The following is a 20,297-nucleotide window of genomic DNA, read 5'->3' on the forward strand; positions in this document are numbered from 1 at the left end:
TTCTCTAATAATATATCCCGTAACATAATAATATTTAGGCAGAATAGAATACATGTTTCATCTATTTTTGGGATCAGTAATCATTTCATGGGGATCAGTTTCACTTTTTAAAATACGATACGTAACGGTCGCGAGAGCAGAGTAATTTCGGTAATTTCTTATAAAACTACAGAAAATATTCCGATTGCAACTAAAGAAGACTCGAGGAAATAATTTTATCAAATTTATTATCTATTGTGATGAGAAAATGATAAAAATGCTCCCATCTGTGAGGAACAGATGTAACGGAAATTGGCTTCAACTCCCGAGCCAACATGCCGGGGGGGGGGGGTGTGACCGGAGGCAACCAAAATCCCGTAAGGGACAAAATCCCGAAAGTCAAAATCCCAAAAGCCAAAATTCTGTATGTTCAAAATCAATAATGTGTATGTGTAGAATAATTTCCCAAGCATAGAAAATTCCCCTTTGCCCCCACCAAGCGCGGGTGCAATCGTGGGAGTAGCTATCACACTTTTAAGAATTCGGGATTTTGGCTTTCGGGATTTTAAGAGGGACCCGATCTGATCATTAACTTCTAGCGGCCCATCGACATTTACCTTTGGCGAAAACTGCTTGTCGATATCTCTCTTCGTTCGTCCTCCAGCCAGAAGTGGTTATACGACGGTCAGACGGACGGGACGTCCACGAAAAGACGAAAATTGATTTTTAATTTTTAACATACTATGATCTATGAGTGTCAAAACGCGTAGACTCAAAGTTTGGGCCCGATCTCACGTGATTAAATTTTACCTTGGACTACAAAAGCTATGAGCAGATCGTAAAGAATCTCTGCTAAAACTTTTCTTAAGATGGATTTTCAATTTTCTAGCACGAATTGAAAAAAAAAACTGCAAATCTCATTATAAAGTAATAAACTACGTAAAAAACTATATACTAGTATATAGTTTAGTAGTATATACTAGTATATACTTTAAAATAAAGTTTTGAATTTTATCATCACTAATAAATTTTTCCCTTATTATTTTTTTCTGTTTCCTGAATTAATTAATGATAATTGAAATGAAATGGTAAAGTAGCTTGTAAAATTTTGTTAAGGTTTTTCTAATTTTAATAAATGTTTAGCTTCTGAGTGAACTATAAAAAAAAGTGTTCCTCAATTCTAAAAATTTGAACATTTTGTTCAAATAAACTTAAATTCTTGTGAAAAAAGAGATTTTTTGGACACATCTGTATTAAATTTACTACATAAAATCTTGGAATTATTCCGTAAAACTGAGAAAACATTAATAATACAAAATTTTGAATTTTTCCAGATCATCGAGTACGATGAGTTACTTTTGGCGCCAAATGGACTCATCGATTGATCTTCTAGCAGTCAATTCGTGCAGTTTTGACAGCGGAGTGGTGCGAAGAAAAATTGTGGCAAGCCTTGTGTTGTGTGAAAAAACGCTTTAATTGACATTATCTGTACATTTTTGCACCCAACTCCGCCCCAAGTGCCCCCAAGAGTCTCCCTAGATTCCAAACATAGTACTAAAAGTGCGCAATTGCTGGAAAATAGGGTGAAAATAGACACTTTTTCAAAAGTGAATTTTGTCATCTGCGTCGCATCCATAAACAAAAGTCAGCTGCTAGGTGTTTGTTTGTGGGCAGACAAAATACAATAAATTTTCGTGGATTGTGGCAATAGTGAGACTCTGGTGCTGGACGCAAGAAAAGAAAGGTGTTTCTCGTGCAATCGTATGATATATTCAGTGAAGTCACTTTTATCAACCTACCACCACTTGCTCTCTCTGTCGCACACGCATTCCCACGGAGATTCCGTGAGACGGAGAAAGGTCGGGGCGACTCCAGGAACCAGGGCACAATTCTCGGAAGAATAATGGATCTACTGGGCAGGAAGGAGAAAGAGGAGGAGGCATTTATCGTCAACTTCAACCAAGATTGCTCGTAAGTATCCCAAATACTTCTCCATGGGTCCCCACTTGGTCAGTCTCTCTCTCTGGACACAAAGAAACCCAACACCACTGTAAACAATCACACAACCTTGGACGTGTTTTCCACTTGCTGCCGTTTTTTTTCTGTCCAGAGAGAAACCTCACGTTGAAAGGAAAAAAAATATACGCAAAATTCACCTAATTGGTCTGACAATCTCTCTGTCTGCCCAGGTCACTCTTTGCCGGATACAAAAATGGCTACAGTCTCTTTTCCCTGTCTTCCATTGATACAATGCTCGAGGAGATCTACAGGAGCAACAGTGAGGATATTCGTTTGGTTGAACGGCTCTTCAGTAGCTCCCTGGTGGCCATTGTAGCCCTCGATCATCCCCGGAAGCTCAAGGTAAGAGGATTCGTTCCCAATCCCAAAAGTTTGTTTACCCTCCTTATCACTCAATATTTTTTGCCCCCCAACGTAAATTCAAGATGCATTCATTGCACTCATTTCCAGAGAGGTATTACACCACTATCTCAAATTTTCTTATCGCTCTTTTCAATGTTTTTCCCTCTCTAGCCTTTATGTACTGAACTCTTTGTACTGATTTTTCAACAAATTTTCCTTAACTATTCTAGCCTAAATGATTTTTTCCAGTTCAGAATTTAAATAAACAAAGGTTTTGCATAGAATTTCTCACTGAAACTGAATTTATAGACTTAAAAAATTATTGCCTAATGAATAATGTCAACTAATATTACGTGCAGAGAGTTTTTATTATAAGTCCATCGGAAATACATAATGAAATTTTAAAATCTTATCTCACGGAATCATCTTTTTATTATGGTGTAAAAATAAATTCAAAACTTATATTGGTGTATTTTTTAAATTAATTTTTAATAGTCCTTAAGAGTCTTTATGATGTTCAATTGCTTTATTTTTTTTTAATTTACGATTCATTGTTGAAATTTGAAATTAATCTACTGGAAATTTCTACCCATTTGAAAATCTTAAGTTCACGATTAAAACAAAAACAAAGATAAGGCAAAAGAGTAAGAAATCTTTTGTTTTGAGCTAATTCATCTTTAAAAAAACCTAATCTGATGTAAAACAAATAAATACCATTCTATATGTCGTAGATTATTTTAAATAAATGGAAACTCTGTTAAATTAATTAGACTAGTTATATGTTACGATGTGACTCTTCAATCTCAATTTAAAATACATGCAATCATTTTAAAAGGCATGTCATCAATAGAGATTTAATCTAAGTTTTAGATCCAATCAAATCAATTCCATTAACTCCTAGAAACTAAAAAAAAATACATATAATTGAGAATTTCTAATTTTCTAAAATAATCAAAATTAATTTTAATTCGATAGTAATTGAAAGAAAGTAATAATGATAACGGGTGGCAAAGCGTCCGAGGCTTTGCGAGCTGCGCGAACTCCCGAGAAGGAGCTCTGCCTTATATTATTCTTCGGAAATTTTTTGGATGCTTAGGGTAAATGCTCATAATTTTGTCCAGTCTGCTTATATGCATCGATGTTCCAAGTTTGAAGTGCGATATTTTCAATACTAATTGATTTTTCTTGCTACTCTCTTTTCAGAAGGGTTGTTTAGAAACTTGACAAAGGTTTATTGTCTTTGATTTTACCAAAATTAGTCTTAATACGTTTAAAAAGTGAATTGATATGTAGAGATGAATTTGACTCTTATTTTGGACAACTTGGTTATTAATTTGGACGACTTGGCTGTAAATTTGGACAGCTAATCCGCCTCAACAGGATGCCCATTGTTCTTCATTTCATGAACCAATCTTACCAAGTCCTATTCCTGTTCATGTAAGGGAACCGTAGAATGTCACAAGAAGCTCGGAAACTTTCCATATCATTCATTAAAGTGAGTTGACTTCGATACTCCAAGTACATGAGGATTAGCGCATTCCTTGACCTTTCCGGGAGCCTTTCAAGGCTTTTCTCACTACGTCTCGTTCGTAGAGATGATGCTCCTTTGTTTCCCCATGCATTTGTTCAACCTAGTCATTACAAAAGCTAAAACTTCACGAAATTTCGTGAGAAAAACTCCTGTCCAAAATAAGAATCATCACCTCACTGGTGAATGTCTTAAAAAATTTCCCATTTTTCACACGAAAAATATAATTCACAAGGCAAATCTCACTTCAGGTCAAATGTACAAATCATCAGTAACGTGAATCAACACAATATTCAATGAATATTCAATAATATCACTCAAAAACAGCGAACAAACTTTGTTAGTACTTCACCAAAACTAAATAAGACTGAAGTAAGCCACGAAGTTCTGTCATATTTCTCGTAAGCAATTGCTCACACTGAATTTTCAACAAAGCAATTTCAACTCAAATCATATTCAAAATTTAACGTAGGGTGGATACCCCGAATGATGCCACTACCCCATTTGATGCCACCTTGGATAAATTCATATTTTTTTCCAAAATTGCAATATATAGGATCTATAAAACATATACGGTCATATATGCTAACACCAAGGGCATCTTATTAAATTGTTTGTTTGGAATTTTTTATGTTTATTTTACATTTAGAAAATAAGTTTTAAATGATGTGAGTGGTGAATGAAAAATGGCAGCAAATATAAAGAATTCTGTTAAGGTTTTCAATTTTTTCATTATCTTCATTTTGCATATTCATTTAAGATATTTGATTTTTCTTATTAATATTTGTTATTATAGATGATTAAACTTTTCTCAAATGTCAATATATCATATTTTCGTATTTCATTTTTATTAAAATTTGATGATGGCATTAAATGTAGCCTTTTAAATGTGTGTCTACAAATCATGCCATCACGTTTAATCAAGTAGTGCCCTCATGCGGCATTCAGTAAATTTTCACGTGACAATTGGTTTTGATATTTTCATGTTGTGAATTTTGTTAACAAATTATTCTCATATACAGTGAAATATCAAGGTAAGTACAAGAGAAATATTAAATATTAATTAATATATACTTATTGCATGACTGTGTAGAGAAATTTTATAGAACAAAAGAAAAACTCGTAAAATAGAAGAAGTAAAAGGGATTGACAAAAAGTGAGGTTATCCGGAAGAAATATTTTTATTCAAGGAATATTTTTATTTTGTTATAATCTTTTTCAATTTCAGATTAAAAGTCCTTTAAGCTTCGAAATGACTCCTAGAGGGAAGAAGAAACAGGTCTCTTACTCAGATTTACAACTGAATGATGCTTTGAGCGCTGTCAGTAATGGGATGTCTGTAGGAAAGGCAGCGCGGCAGTTCCAGATTCCCCGGACAACTCTACGATACAAGTTGTCGGGGAAAATACCTCGTGGAATTAGTGAGCATGGAGGAAGACAGTGTTTCCTGGGTAAGGAAATCGAGTCAGAAATTGTGGAATGGATCCTCCAATGTGCTAGGCGCGGCTTTCCAGTGGGAAGAGATGGACTTCTTACCACAGTTCAACAAATAATTGAAGGCCTTCCAAATAAGGGAGGCTTCAAAAATAAAAGACCCTCAGTAAAATGGTTTTACAAATTTATGAAAAGGCATCCAGAAATTTCTGTGAAGAAGGCAGAATACGTGAACCGCGCCAGGGGAAGTGTCACCGAAGATAAAATTCGTTTGTGGTTTAAAGATGTGAAGAAGCAACTTGAGGATTACGACAAAATATTAAATTATCCAGAAAGAGTCTTCAACATGGATGAAACTGCATTTACTCTCGCTCCTAAAGGTGAATTTATCCTCGGGCCGGTAGGAAGACACGTTTATATGGAGTCCAGCCACTCAGATAAAGAGAGTATTACTACTCTCTTTGCTGTCAACGCTGCAGGAGTTTTTGCACCTCCTCTCACACTATTTAAGTATGATAGGTTACCTCTCATTGCTGCAAAGTCAGCTCCACCAAATTGGGGTATCGGAAAGAGTGAGTCAGGATGGATGACTGGCGCAACGTTTTATGAATATATTGGCAACGTTTTTCTGCCATTTTTAAACGAGAAAAATATTAAGAGGCCAGTGATCGTATTTCTGGACGGCCATAGCTCCCATTTGACTCTTCACCTCAGCAAGCTTTGTAGGGAGAAAGGAATAGTGCTAGTGGCCCTTTATCCAAATGCGACCCATATATTGCAACCCCTTGATGTCGCTGTTTTCAAGCCAATTAAGGCTAAATGGGGAAAGCTGAAGACAGAGTGGAGAATGATGCATAATGGAGCCGAAATATCGAAATTTGATATACCAAAAATCCTGAATCAAATCATCCTGGAAGAGCGCATGGTTAATAATATAATTTCAGGATTTCGCGCCACAGGGTTGTACCCATTTAATCCTGATTCTGTGGATTACGGAAAAGTCATCGAGAGAGTGGAAAATAGAAAACAGCTCCAAGTTGAGGAAGATAGCCAAAGTCCAGTCAAAACATGTGTGAAAATTTTGGAATCCAAGATTTCACCGGATCTTCTAATTCAATTCAAGGTGATAAAAGAAAATGGCGACGATTTTCCTGGCGACGACGCTACAAAGGTCCTCTATAGCGCATGGAAAGAGATGGCCGATATGCAGGACCACAATCAGCAGGACACGCAGCCAGAAATATCAAGCAATGCAGATGATTACACTAAGCAAACTGATGAAGTTAAATGGCCGGAACGACAGATGAAGAAGAGGAGGCATGATCAGGAAAATATTCCAAGGGTAATTACCTCGGATAAGTGGGTGGACTTTTTTCAAAAGAAAGATGATGAAAAGAAAAAAAATGAACAGGATAAAATTGAGAGAAAGGCTGCAAGAGAGGCAATCAAAAAGGAAAAAGAAAAGAAAAAGGAGCAACTCAGTGAAACCCGAAAACAAAAAAAGCAGAACTTGAAGAAGCATTGTAAAAAATAAAAAAAGACTTTAGAAAATAAACAGCACCAATTAATTTCAAAATATTTTTTTTTTTATTAAATTATTTAAATAATTTTATTATTATTTTCTTTGTTAAATTTATTAGGTGTGATTTTTACGTAATCACACTTTATAAGGAACCAAAATGCTCATTTTAAAAAGGTGGCATTGAATGGATCCTCAGGTGGCACCGAATGTAGAAAAGTGGCATAAAATGGAGATTTTTGCATAATTAGAAACAATGTTTATTCTAGATCCTTTGGAAAATATTTATAGAAAATCACTTAGATGTATAGTAAGGCATAGCTTTAAGGTATATTAAATCAAAATATTAAACCGTTTGGTTAAAGAATGAGAAAATTATTAGCAATTAAATTCTAAAAGTGGCATTGAATGGGGCATCCACCCTATTTAGTGTTAATATCACTCAATCACACATCTTCCAAAAAGAACAAATATTTAGATAGAATTCATTATTCATCAAATATTGGAATAAAAATCCATCATTTTAATCAATTTAATTTTAGTGTTCAATTTTATCCTCAAAGTGTCCAAAATAAGAAACTGGACAAAATTATGAGCCTTTCCCCTATACATGATTAAATTCGATTTATTTGTCTATAAATTGCACTGTGCGACACGTTGTGGTTGTCTTTGACGAGAGTGCCAAAATTTGTAAGAGGTTTAAGGGTCTCAAATCTGAAGTCCGTTTGTCCGGGTCACATCTAGATTTTTTTAAATATACATTTTTGTTTTTTGCTATTTTCTAAAATTCAAAAATTTATGTCTCCGGATCTCATAATCCGGTGGTAGTCACATAAAGCTAAAATGACGCGTAATTTCATCCTCTATAACTTTCGTAAACACATCAAGAACCTACGATAAAAATAAAGTATATTTTTTAAATTTTTTTTGAAAAAGTGCACCCAAAATTGTTCCTTTTTCTCTGTTTTTTCGATCTTCTAATAATTTTCCAACTTAAATAAAGCATTTTATGCGCCAATTACTATGCGTAAAAGTGAGTGAATTTAAAATTCTTTCATTTCCTATTAGTTTGAATTTTCAATCTTAATTCGTTTATTCACAATAATTTATTGAAAATAAAATGCATTAAAATCTATTAAAAAAGACTCATTTTTGACGTATTTTACGGGGACAGGGAACGCATGAAAGGGGAAGTGGAAAAACAAAGAGATTAGGTTCGAGATAATGTCATTTGAGGAGGGGTCATCGAAGACCGGAAGTTAATATCTCTTACCGTTTGAATTTTATACGGGTCAAGAGACTGAAAAAATGCAAACAACTGTATTTTTAAAATAGAGCTATTACCGTTACTTTATCGATCCATTATCGATTGTGACCGATGCAGTCGGGTTCAGAATTAAAAGATCTTTAAAAAAAATTCAAATTTAACTAAATCCGTTGAAAATTAGGCCCTCCAGGGTGTTTGAACTTTGACCATTAATAATTTCAAGATGGCGAATTAACCGGTGAAAGGTGTCTAAGCTGACTATAGGGGAAGGTTTTGAAGGTTCGTAATAAAAAAGGAGTCCAAGATTTAAGATTTTTTACTGAATGCCACACACACCGAATCAATTATATCACTATATCAAAAAAATCTCTTACTTATTGGGTTCATAATTCTGCCTCACACAATTCCTGGAAGTCCTTGGATTTTCCTCTACAGGAAAATGAAAATGTAGATGGCATTTTTTACGAATGTGCCCTGGTTAACTCAGCTTCGTACCACTTTTTCCTACCTCTGTAGGCCTCATTTTGCCCGAAAACATTACACCGGACACAAAAATTTGGGCACCACTACTTAGATGGAACTTTCTTCTACTTGTTTCCATCATTTATAGGAGGTATCACGCATTAAAAATCAATTTTAAGCTATTTTTCTAACACATGTTTTTTGACACTCGGAAACCCATTTTTTCCCTGCATTCTGACAGTCAGTTAAGAGCTTGGTTAGGTATGATTCTCTCATAATCATACCTATTGTAATCCTCAGATATTCTCTAACACCTCCAATGGGTCTTACAGAACATATTTCGGACGTAACTGATTTCAAAAATGACCAGCCACCAATTTAAAGTGAAATGTGGGAAGTTCCACTTTAAAACAAAGAAAACTGAATGAGAAATACTCAAAATACATTGAAATGGCATTTAAAGAATCACATCTACCATAAGCAGTCTAGTTTCATCACTGCACAAATCAGAAAGTAATCACAACTATTGTAATCCTTGTTTTTTCTCTAACGTCTCAAATCTGTCTTACAGAACATTTTTTGAACATCAGTGATTCTTAGAATTAGCAGTGATTAATTTAAAGTAAAATGTGAAAAATTCCGCTTGAAAACAAAGAAAATTGGATGAAAAATTTTCAAAACGCACCGCATGGGCAATGAAGGAATCATACCTACCATAAGCAAATTCAGGCTTAATGTTTAATTTGACAGGAGTGAAATAAAAACATCTGATGAAGTCTCATTTTGATGGGGAGGTCCGTATTTCCTTCGAGATTTTAGTGAAATTTGTTTAATATCCCAATTTTCTTGTGAATTTATTCAGTGGAATCTCTGATAAGTAAAATATCTCGAGCGGCTTGCACAGTGTGACCTAAAAGAGTGAGGAATTTTCAAATTCGTTGGTCAGTAATTTTGACAGATGTTTTTACGAAGCTGCAAAATTCAATTTTTCTGAGCTCTCAAGGGTGGTAATTTTTAAGAATTTTGCTCCACCCACGAAAACGATCCCCGTTAAGCAAAAGATTTTCACGGTAAATGTTAACCCTAATAAACCCTCTATAACTTGGAATAGTTGCTTTTTCGAAAAGACACTTGCAGTGTGCAAAAATGCATAAAATATTACACATCAGAATTAGGGGAAAGTGCCCATGCTTGATACCATTGGAAGCTTCGTAATGACTAAATTTTTCCTATGTTTCTCAATAAATATGACTCCGGAATATATTTTAAAAACTGGCCACTTTCCCACTTTTCCAATATGATTGCGATGAGTCACATATATATTGTGAAACATAGAAAATTTAGTCACTACCAAGCTTCCAATGGTATCAAGCATGGGCACTTTCCCCTACGATTTTAGGCCCATTTTTAACTTTTGAACCCAGGAAAAAAGGTCTAGGCTTCCAAGTTTGTCAGGAAATGTGAGATGTAACACTAGCTTTTAGATTACATGTCCAGTCCATGGATGAAATTCATTTAGTAACTTCGAAAAAATCAACTTTTACGAAGCTGCAACATTACGAAGCTGCAAAACCTTCCCCTATATAGAATCTCAATTTGTGATATTTCTGAATGAAATGCAATTGTTCATAAACGTTGCTTTTTGAATAAACAGAAAATAAAAATCATTTATCAATTCTGATTAATTTTTATAAATAGAGTAAGTGTGCCAAATTTCGGCATAGTTGCATGCAAGCGTCAAAATTTCAAGTTTGAAATGTAATATTTTAAATACAAATTGCGTTTTTTTTTATTCTTTCTTCTGAAAGAGTGTTGCTTGGAACCTAGTAAAGAGTTTACCGTCTTTATTTACTCTAAAATCATTCTTAATACATTTTAAAATGAATAAAAATATAGACATAGCTTTGGTGCCCTATTTCGGCCATCTTCATTCTCATAGTTCCTTGCCCTTCGGGAATTCTTCCAATATCTTTTTCACGTCATCTCGTTTGTCGAAGTTACATTTTTTGTTATTCTTTTGCATTGTATAATCTCTAGAGTACGTAAAATCTAAAAGTTCATGGAAATTCGAGGAACAAAAAAGGTGGCCGAAATTGCAAGCTGGCCGGAATTAGGCACACTTTAGTCTTTTTTTATTTATTTATTTTTCATAATGCAGAATCTTTGTTTTAATAAACTAACTATAATATTACTTTGGTTTAGTAGTAATCTCTTCACAAAAAAATGTCTCACTCTTGTTGCTAGTAATACATAAATATTCATATAGTATATAAATATTGTGTAAATAATGACATATCATTTTGTATAATATAAGGCGGCAATGGCCGTATTAGAGGCGGTGTAATCAGAAATACAGATGACATTAAAAATTCAATTCAGTATATTTCTAAAGATTCAGTGGATCAATTTAAAAAAAAGTCAAGGAGAATTCTGCTCATTAAACTGCAATTCTCTCAAAATGTGCCCTTTCACCATATTTTTTTTTTTTTGTAGGTCTGTCACTTCAAGAAAGGCACAGAAATCTGCAATTACTCATACTCCAATACGGTGCTGGCCATCAAGTTGAACCGAGCACGCCTGGTGGTGTGTTTGGTGGGTAGTTTGTACATCCACAATATTCGGGACATGAAAGTAGTCCACACGATCCGGGACACACCGCCAAATCCCAATGGACTGTGCGCCCTGGCGCCCAGTTCTGACAATTGCTATCTGGCGTATCCGGGTAGTGCTACTGTGGGTGAAGTGCAGATCTTCGATGCGGTGAATCTACGCGCCAAGATCATGATTCCGGCGCACGATTCGCCTCTAGCGGCTATCGCTTTCAGCATTTCCGGCCTGGAGGTGGCTACAGCCAGTGAAAAAGGGACTGTGATTCGTGTTTTTTCGGTGGGACCATCTCTTTCTTTTTCTACAACTTTGATGTCTGGTTATATATATATATTTTTTTGGGGTACTTGTCTTATGCGATTTCTGGGTGTTTTTCCCCCTTTTCTACCCTCTTTCAGGTTAATGATGGATCGAAACTGTATGAGTTTCGACGGGGTGTCAAGAGGTGCGTGTCGATAGCATCGCTGTCATTCAGCACGTGCTCCAACTATCTGTGCTGCAGCTCAAACACAGAGACTGTGCACATTTTTAAGCTGGAACGTCCATCACCTGATGCCAAGGACACTGTGCAAACGGACGATTGGATGGGGTACATCAGTAAAGCCGTGACCAATTTCACCAATATGGCACTGCCATCGCATGTAACGGATGTCTTCACGCAGGGCAGGGCTTTCGCGTCGGCTATTTTGCCGGTGGCTGGACTTAAGCACTCCTGTGTTATCACGACCATCCAGAAGCAACTCAGGTAAGCAATTTGTTCTCTATTCAATATTTTTGCGTTTTTGGTTAATTTTGTGCTCAACGTCAAGCTAAAAATATTCTCTAATTTTTTAAATTGGGAAAATTCGAGTTTCACTTTAAAGAATTTATTTAAATTTAAAACTTATTTGTAAAATATTTACAGCACTTTAGATAAAATTCTATGAATAGGGAAGACTGGGGCAAAAAGTCACAAGTCGAAAAATTCAAAATTCAATATCTTCCAAGGTAAAAAAGATAGCGGCTCAAATTTTTTTCTATAGATAGCCTCCATAGACCTTCTTCAATGTCGTAAGTTTCTTAGAATTCGAACAAGGAATTTAGAAAATAAAAAATATCGAAATTTTTAGGCCTATTTTTGAAATATTTTCCTTGCAGAAGATAACAATTTGTTTTCCTACTTATTTTCCAAAATTGATGCACTGGTGAATATTTTCTAAATAATTTGGATTTTCTGAATACGAATCCGCTATCTATTTTAGAATTTCACAAAAGTTCTTTTCTCCAGAAATCTATTTATTAAAAATGGCCACTTGGGGTAAAAAGTAACAAAAAGTATAGAGCAAAAAGTAACAAAAAAGCGAAGCAATTTCTGATGTCTCACGGCGAAAAGAAACATCATTATCATGTCTCGCCGCTTGTTGTTTGCATTGGTCAAACGATTTGCTGTCTTTTGTGTGTGTGTTTTTTTTTTAAAATAGCTTGAAAAGCGTTTTTCTCGTTTTCTCACTTTTCTCGCAAAAATAACGATGTTTTACAAAGGTGCAGATGAATAAATTTTCTACGAAAATATGTTCTCTAGGTATTTTTTTTCAATTTTACGGAAGCCCGTAATGAAGTGAATTAAAATATGATAATACCCCATGCCTGATACTACACTAGATCCCGGCATTATGCACATTTTCGGGACCGAAAAAATGCACGAAATGGCATTAAGCATCGAGAAAATTTGCATACCCACAGGGGCTTTCTTTTGAATAAATCGGCCGTAGAACGAATTTCGCGCGGAGTAAAACTAGTTCAAACAAAAAGATTCAACTGTTTAATAGAAATGCATTAACAAACAGTAACTTTTTGGCCAGAGTTTTTCAATAAATGGCTAGAATATTTAAAAAAAAATTTACCTTAGTAAAAGAAATTAAAGTTTTATTCTGAAAAAGTAGCAAAATGTTTTCAAATTTCCCGCGTCGCAACATAGTATACATTCAGGCGTATTTCAAAAATGACTTCATAAATTGACTCCCATTCATCCCCTTTCAGGTGTCCCAAACATCCCCGCGGGTAGTTTTGGTATTTAAAACTTTTATGTAAAAAGCAAGAGCGTATAATCTCTGAAACTTTTATAAAAATATGTTCCCAGATTACACTGCTAGCTAATGAGATAAAAAAGTTTTGATTATATATCGCTGATATAAAATACAAAAAGCAAAACTGAGAAATCAAAAAATACAATTTTTATCAATTTTAAAAAAAAATGTTCATAGAATTAAAACAATAAAACTGAGGATATCCATTCTTTTAGTCAAGATACATCTTAATATTGCCTACGATTGAGTAGTGATCAAATCCCGTTTATTTAAAAAAAAATAATGAAAAATCGCCTTGTCCCACTACGCCTGTACCAAACCTCCCCGGTCTCCCCTATTTGCCCTAGCATTTTTGAGAATAGTCACAAAATCACCTTTTAGAAATTGGCTCGATAAACGTATTTCCTTATAAAATAGAGCAAAATTACTTTTACAAAGTTGTAGATCGGTAAATGTCCTATAAAACTGCGCTAATTAGAAATTTTTGAAGCGCTCGAGTAGCTTGTAACAAAAAATAAAATAACCGTTTTGTGACTTTTTCCCCAGTCTCCCCTATTTAATATTGCGTTTTTTCTATTTATAAACATATTTTTTGTTTTTATGATGAATCTATCCTTTGTTATAAAACATTCAATTCTATTTAATTCTTTCGTATCATATGAGATTCTACACCGAGAAAAATTTGGATGGTATTTTCTACAAATCGTGTCTTTAAATTCTACTATCTCAAAAGATAGTAGAAAATACCATCCTCCATAGAAACTTTCCTTTAGAATCTACCATCTTGACATTTTAAAATTTACTATCCTATGGATAGTAAATTCTAACAGCCGGATGGTGAAATCTACTATCCTCATTTAGATTTTACCTTGACCTCTCTTAGATTCTAATATCCGGGAAGTAAATTTTACTGGCCGCATATTAGATGTTAAAATTTAACTGGAAGACAGTAAATTTTAACGGAGGATAGTAATTTTGATTGAAATTACTATCCAAGCCAGTAAAATTTGCCATTCTGCTGTTAGAATGTCATTTTGGAATATCGTGGGTGCCGATGCAACGGTGCAGCTGGAAGATGCTGGACTGTCATCACAAAGGTCGCGTGTTCAAATCTCGGCGCAGTCGTCAATTTTCACGCACCAAAATGGCTTGAAATACAGAGAATATCATCCAAGAAGGGCCCCAAGCCCTCAAACAATGGCCAAAAAGCAATGAAAATAAGGAAAAATAAATTTTTCCGACATTTTTCATTCTAATATCCGGCTAGTAAAATTTACTATCCTGCCAGTAAAATTTACCATCCGGCTAGTAAAATCTAACATCCGGGGGTATTAGAATTTACCATCCGGCTATTAGAATTTACTATCCATGCAATAGATTCTACAATTTTTGACAGTCCAATTTAATATCGCGTTTGCTGGGTGACTTTTTTACTATCCGGCCATTAGAATTTTGTATGGAGGATGGTAAATTTTACCATCCACATTTTTCTCGGTGTAGGGTACCCATTAATAAAGAATTTTGTGAGGCGTATTTAAAAGAAAAAAAAGTTCTTGTGAATAATGGTAAGGGCTTCAAAATCTAAGATAATTTTTCCAGCATTAAACCTTTTATTTTTTTTTAAACATTTTTCTGGATAAGCAGGTTTTTTTTCAGTCCTAACAGAATCTTTCCCAAGTGTCCTAGGTTATCTAATTTTTCTAGTGCTTTTAATCTATACTTGGGCTGAGATTCTTTACAATCTCAGCTTCTGTGATCCGAGGTGAAATACGACCTCTACAGATCGGACTCAAACTTTGCACGTAAAAGTTCTGACACTCAGATCACGAATAAGACCCTCGCTAAAAATCGTTTCTCGATTTCAATTTATTTAACACTTCGTAGAACCCTAACTAAAAGTGTCACGGAGGGACCAAGTGGCAGCCGCTGCCATTTATCGAATTTTACATAATACAGTGCCGTCTCTCTATCTATATGCACAGCTTTTGTGTCGGTTGCATTCAAAATAAATTTGTTTACATTTTGACAAAGTAATAAAGAATATTATTTTCTAGGTAACTAATTTTTCTTGTTTTTAATTTTCTTAATTTTATTTTTTCTGTCTCATATTATGCCCAGCGCACAATAATTTTTGTTTGTAAACATGTTTTCAAAATTACATATGAGAGTGAGCGAGATGACTAGATTGAGATCTCACTCACTCTTACTAAAATGCCAAAAACATGTTTACAAAACAAATGTTATTATGCGTTGGGCATTATATTTAAAATAACACGGGAAATTGTAGAACAATAAAAAAATGATAATTTATTAAAAGAAAGAAAAACCGTTGGGAATTTCAAAAAAAAGTTGTGCATATTCAGAGAGAGAATTGTCAAAAAAGTACCCAAACTGTGCATATAGAGAGACAGCACTGTATTTTGATATTTTTACTTATATTTAAACATTCGGAACTTTAGTCATTTCTTTTCTGGTGTCTGAATCAGAAATTTCATCTCCTTGGTTACTGTATCTAAAGATTTTTAACCATTCGATGTTTTCACCTTTATCAGAATCATTGAGTAAGGGAAAGTGGTCTGCCTTTGAATGCGGCAGCCTTTGAATGTTTCAATTTTTCAAAGCAGAAATTCTACTTTATGAACAATAGTTAATACTATTAACTATTTTCTATTAACTTCGCTAAACAAAATGGATTTTGAGCTTTGGGAAATAAGAGAAAAATTGAATAATTCCCATAATTATTCATATTTCCCAATTCAATATTTCCCATAATTCTTCTCAATAATTTGCAAAAACACTTTCAATTTGTTCTTTTAAGCCGCTTTTATACACTAACAATCAAGAAAATTACATCTGCAGAACGTCAAACTCCCTTATAAAATGCATATGGCAGCAACTGCCACTTGGTCCTTCCGAGTGCAGTTTTTTGTTTTTGCAATATATTTACATTAATATTTAATTTTTATTAAAAATTTTACAACGAAAAAATAGCCAGATAAATTCTGCACGCATTCAATCAGGCCTCCAGGCGAAATTATATATTCTTCATTATAAAAAATAAAATTGAAAACTAAATTGGCAGCTGCTGCCACTAGGGTCCTTCCAAGTGTTAAAACAAGGAAAATTGAATGAGAAATACTCAAAATACATCGAAGTGACAATTAAAGAATCACATCTACCATGAGCAGTCTAGTTTCATCACTGCACAAATCAGAAAGTAGTAATCACACCTATTGTAATTCTTGTTTTTTCTCTAATGTCTAGTATTTGTCTTACAGAACATTTTTTGAACATAAGTGATTCTTAGAATTAGCAGTGATTAATTTAAAGTAAAATGTGAAAAAATCCGCTTGAAAACAAAGCAAATCGTGTAAAAAATGTTCAAAACGCACCGCATGGGCAATGAAAGAATCATACCTATCATAAGCAGATTCAGGCTTAATGTTTAATTTGACAGAAGTGAAATAAAAACATCTGATGAAGTCTCATTTTGATGGGGAAGTGCGTGTTTTCCTACGAGATTTTACTGAAAATTCTTTAATATCCCAAGATTTTCTTGTGAATTTATTCAGTGGAATCTCTGATGAATCAAATATCTCGAGCGGCGTGCACAGTGTGACCGAAAACAATGAGGAATTCTCAATCAGTAATTTTGACAGAAGTTTTTACGAAGCTGCAAAATTCAATTTTCCTGAGCTCTCAAGGGTGGTAATTTTTATGAATATTCCTCCACCCAAAAAACGACCCCCTTCAAGCAAAAGATTTTCACGGTAAATATTAACCCTGCTAAACCCTCTATAACTTGGAATGGCTGCTTTTTCGAAAAGGCACTTGCAGTGTGCAAAAATGCACAAAATATTCCACATCAGAGGGGCAATTCACGAAATTAACCATAGTCAAAATTTTGACTGGTTATTGCATGTTTTCTGTGAGTCGAATTTCGCCATTCTGTGAAAAGGTGCGTCTCCTCGCTAAAAATGGAGGGTGTACAAGCTTTTGGGTCTTGTACCTGTTGGAATTTCAGGGTGTACCCCGTGTACCCAGACAATTTTACCCTCCAGCTCGAGACCGGAGCTGGAGGGTAAAATTGCATTTTTTTTTACAAAAATAATATGAAAAAGTTTTTTATTTGTATTATTTCATTTAAGTAAGGATACACAGACACGACAATAATAAGAAAATATTGGATTTTAAAATTTTATAAACGTTTAAATACTTCATGCGTTCTGAAAAATAGGTTTTGGGAAAGTTCAGGGATTAAAGGAATTACTATTTAGGGATTTTCTAGGTCTCAGATTGTTTATTGTTAAATTTTACATACAATATTTCACAAGCTAAGACTTCTACAATGATATTTTAAAAAAATTGTGATAGAAAATTAACCTTCTCAAGACCACTACGTGTCAATAAATACACGCATCAAATATATTATATTTGCAACGTTTGAAATATCATTTACCAAGTTTAAAGTACAAAATGAATAAAATTTTTATTATCAGAATAAATACAATTTTTCCGATTCTATTCCTGACTCTCGAGAGGTAATTGGTCTTTACAGACTTACAACATTTATCATAATTCTTAGAAAATATATATGACGACATCTTCTATACCCAAATAATTTTTTAACATTCTAATATTTAAAGTTTCAATTGTATTTAGAATTTAAAACGAACTCAAAGTTAGTTTGGAAAAATTAATTAAAATATAAACATTTACATATATTTGCACTAAACCAATATTTGCGATATTTATTTTATTTGATATGAAGCAATATAAGTAACACCATTCAATCTTCAACAAACTACTCCAAAATATGAATTAATATTGGTATTTGAATTAGAATTAGAATGCTTTTTCAAATTCTTAAAATATTATAACGACTCCAAATTTTAAATGCGCGCCATAAATTATCTGCGTTTTGCCTACTTTTCGGCGAATAAAGACAAACTGAAAAATGCATTAAATTAAGGTTATTTCACTTTTCGCCACACCAAATATGTCTCCGCCATATTCGCCGCCCAGTCAATTTTGGCTGGTTATTTCGTGAATTGCCCCTCAGAATTACGATTTTAGGCCCATTTTTTATTTTTGCCTTTTGGACCCAGGAAAAAGGCTTAGGCTTCCAAGTTTTTCAGGAAATGTGAGATGTAGGACTAGCTTTTAGATTATATGTTCATGGATGAAATTCATTTAGTAACTTGGAAGAAATCAACATTTACGAAGCTGCAACATTACGAAGGTGCAAAACCTTCCCCTAAATCCAAAATTTTGGCCCGATCTGACAAGGTCGGATTTCACCTAGGACCACAAAAGTTTCGATTGTAAAGAATCTCAGCTAATATATCTGAAACTTACAAGAGCTGTCAGAAGGCTCAACGAAACCTATCCATGCTAACACTAATGTTTCTTAAATTTTTGAACTAAATTAAGTAAAAATAAAGAGTAGAAATCTAAGAGTAAGGAATTTGAAAGAAGATAGGGTGAAAGGAACGTCTATTGACACTTTAAGAACTCGTGTCAGCACCTATTGACACCCTACTCTGTACCATTTGGGATACGAAATTTGAACTTCTTTGTTTATAGTAAAAGGTATATTATAGAAAAAACGTTATATTACTTATATTTTACTATATACATTAAATAATTTTCAACATTTTGACAAAAGTGTCAATAGGGGTTCCCTGTCGAACAGACGTTCTTCCGACCCTATGTGAATTGTTGTTTTTGGCAGACTCCTGGTGGCGTCATCGGATGGGTATGTGTACGTGTATTCAATCTCAAGTGTGGAAGGTGGTGAGTGTCAGTTGGTGAAGAAGCATGATTTGAGGAACATCGAGAATACCCCACCGCCCAAGCCTTTTGGTAAGGGAAGAGTGTGTAGGAAAGTGAAGAGATTTTTTGACTCTGGTCGCTTTTTGTCTTGTGCAGTCACCGAGGGCGTCCCAATGGTCGTGCCACCGGCCACACTGCCGCCCGGACCCAGCTACGCCTCGGCACTCAAGGGTAATTTGAATGATGTTGCTAAGACGGTACCCCCGGCAGAGCAACAATAGATGTTGGAGGCTGAAAAGTGGAAGGTGGTCATGAGCGCATCTTGTTGGCTCCCTGATCACCCCTTTCTCGCTCTCTGGGTGGACGCTATATACATATATATCTAATAGAGATGATAATCTCAGTGTGTTGTCTATCAACTCCATTTATCATCAAACATTTTTGTTTCATTTTTTTTAAATTTTTTTTTGTTTCTTGGATAATTTATTAATCTCTCTCTATATTTTTTCTTCTTTTCTTCCCTTTTTTCTCTCTTCAACAGATAAACCAGAATAGCTATGAGACAATTCTTTACCATTTTAGAGACACACTCTGACGCAATGAAATCGCTACCACTTCTTCTTTTTGTATAATGTTAAAGATTAAAAAAAAAAGAAAGAAAAAGAAAAGAAACACATTTTCACGAGAAATACAAATGTGAAAAGTGTGTAAAAAAAAGAAGTTCAGAGAGAAGTAGTTATTCGAATTCAAAAATATTTTAGAGATGCTGAATGAAGAATGAGATAAATGTTCGTGAAAATAGTTTTTAAAATGAAAACTGAGATACAAAATATATTTCTTTTCAATTTAGTTTATTTTTTCTGTAAATAAAATACCTCTCTTCTAAATGCTACTGTCTCTGTCGTGTCGAAAACTTTCTGACGAAAGCTACATTTTAGACAAAACATTTCAAAAAAAAAAGAAACTAGATAAGTTAAATATCATTGTAACTGATTTGAAGCTTTTTATCGAGTCAGGAGACAATTTTGATGAGAACACAGAAAATGTAGATTTATAATAAAACAAATCTATGAAAAAAAGACCAAAAAGAGCTTTTATTGATTTCTGAAAGTGTTTTATTGAGTTGCATTTTTATTACAATTTTTTTTAGCCTGGAGACGTTCCTAGAAAATCTAAGATTTTCAAGACGTTAGTAATTGATCCTCTAAAAGTGACTTTCTACAAGAAAAAAATAGGCCACGCCCCCTTTAGGAGTGAACTAAATTTAAGATCTTTAATTTCATATAGTATGATTATCTG

At 34.1% G+C, this 20,297-nt stretch overlaps 2 protein-coding genes across 4 annotated transcripts; both read left to right on the forward strand.

Moving 5' to 3' along the window:
- The first annotated feature begins 1,374 nt into the window (after positions 1-1,374).
- LOC129801538 (WD repeat domain phosphoinositide-interacting protein 2) lies at positions 1,375-20,077 on the forward strand. 3 transcript variants are annotated; one of them, XM_055846746.1, is made up of 7 exons: positions 1,375-1,950; positions 2,169-2,340; positions 11,044-11,436; positions 11,556-11,902; positions 18,958-19,088; positions 19,155-19,229; positions 19,540-20,077. In XM_055846746.1, the coding sequence occupies exons 1-7, from the start codon at positions 1,883-1,885 to the stop codon at positions 19,551-19,553; spliced, it is 1,200 nt and encodes a 399-aa protein (XP_055702721.1). In that variant the 5' UTR covers positions 1,375-1,882; the 3' UTR covers positions 19,554-20,077. The 3 variants fall into 3 exon arrangements, with proteins under 3 accessions (XP_055702721.1, XP_055702719.1, XP_055702720.1); XM_055846744.1 differs by having other exon boundaries at positions 18,958-19,229; XM_055846745.1 differs by having other exon boundaries at positions 19,155-20,077.
- On the forward strand, positions 3,994-7,234 carry LOC129801494 (uncharacterized). Its single transcript, XM_055846603.1, has one exon. The coding sequence runs from the start codon at positions 5,121-5,123 to the stop codon at positions 6,834-6,836; it is 1,716 nt and encodes a 571-aa protein (XP_055702578.1). The 5' UTR covers positions 3,994-5,120; the 3' UTR covers positions 6,837-7,234.
- Positions 20,078-20,297: the final 220 nt, after the last annotated feature.

This window comes from Phlebotomus papatasi, chromosome 2, assembly GCF_024763615.1.
Source record: "Phlebotomus papatasi isolate M1 chromosome 2, Ppap_2.1, whole genome shotgun sequence".
Classification (NCBI taxonomy): Eukaryota; Metazoa; Arthropoda; class Insecta; order Diptera; family Psychodidae; genus Phlebotomus; species Phlebotomus papatasi.

Bases quoted from the DNA above. Each gene is read 5' to 3' on its own strand.
- LOC129801494 (XM_055846603.1), top strand. From the start codon at position 5,121: ATGACTCCTAGAGGGAAGAAGAAACAGGTCTCTTACTCAGATTTACAA.
- LOC129801538 (XM_055846744.1), top strand. From the start codon at position 1,883: ATGGATCTACTGGGCAGGAAGGAGAAAGAGGAGGAGGCATTTATCGTC. The intron at 11,437-11,555 runs GTGGGACCATCT...ACCCTCTTTCAG, and splicing joins CTGTGATTCGTGTTTTTTCG to GTTAATGATGGATCGAAACT. The intron at 11,903-18,957 runs GTAAGCAATTTG...TGTTTTTGGCAG, and splicing joins ACCATCCAGAAGCAACTCAG to ACTCCTGGTGGCGTCATCGG.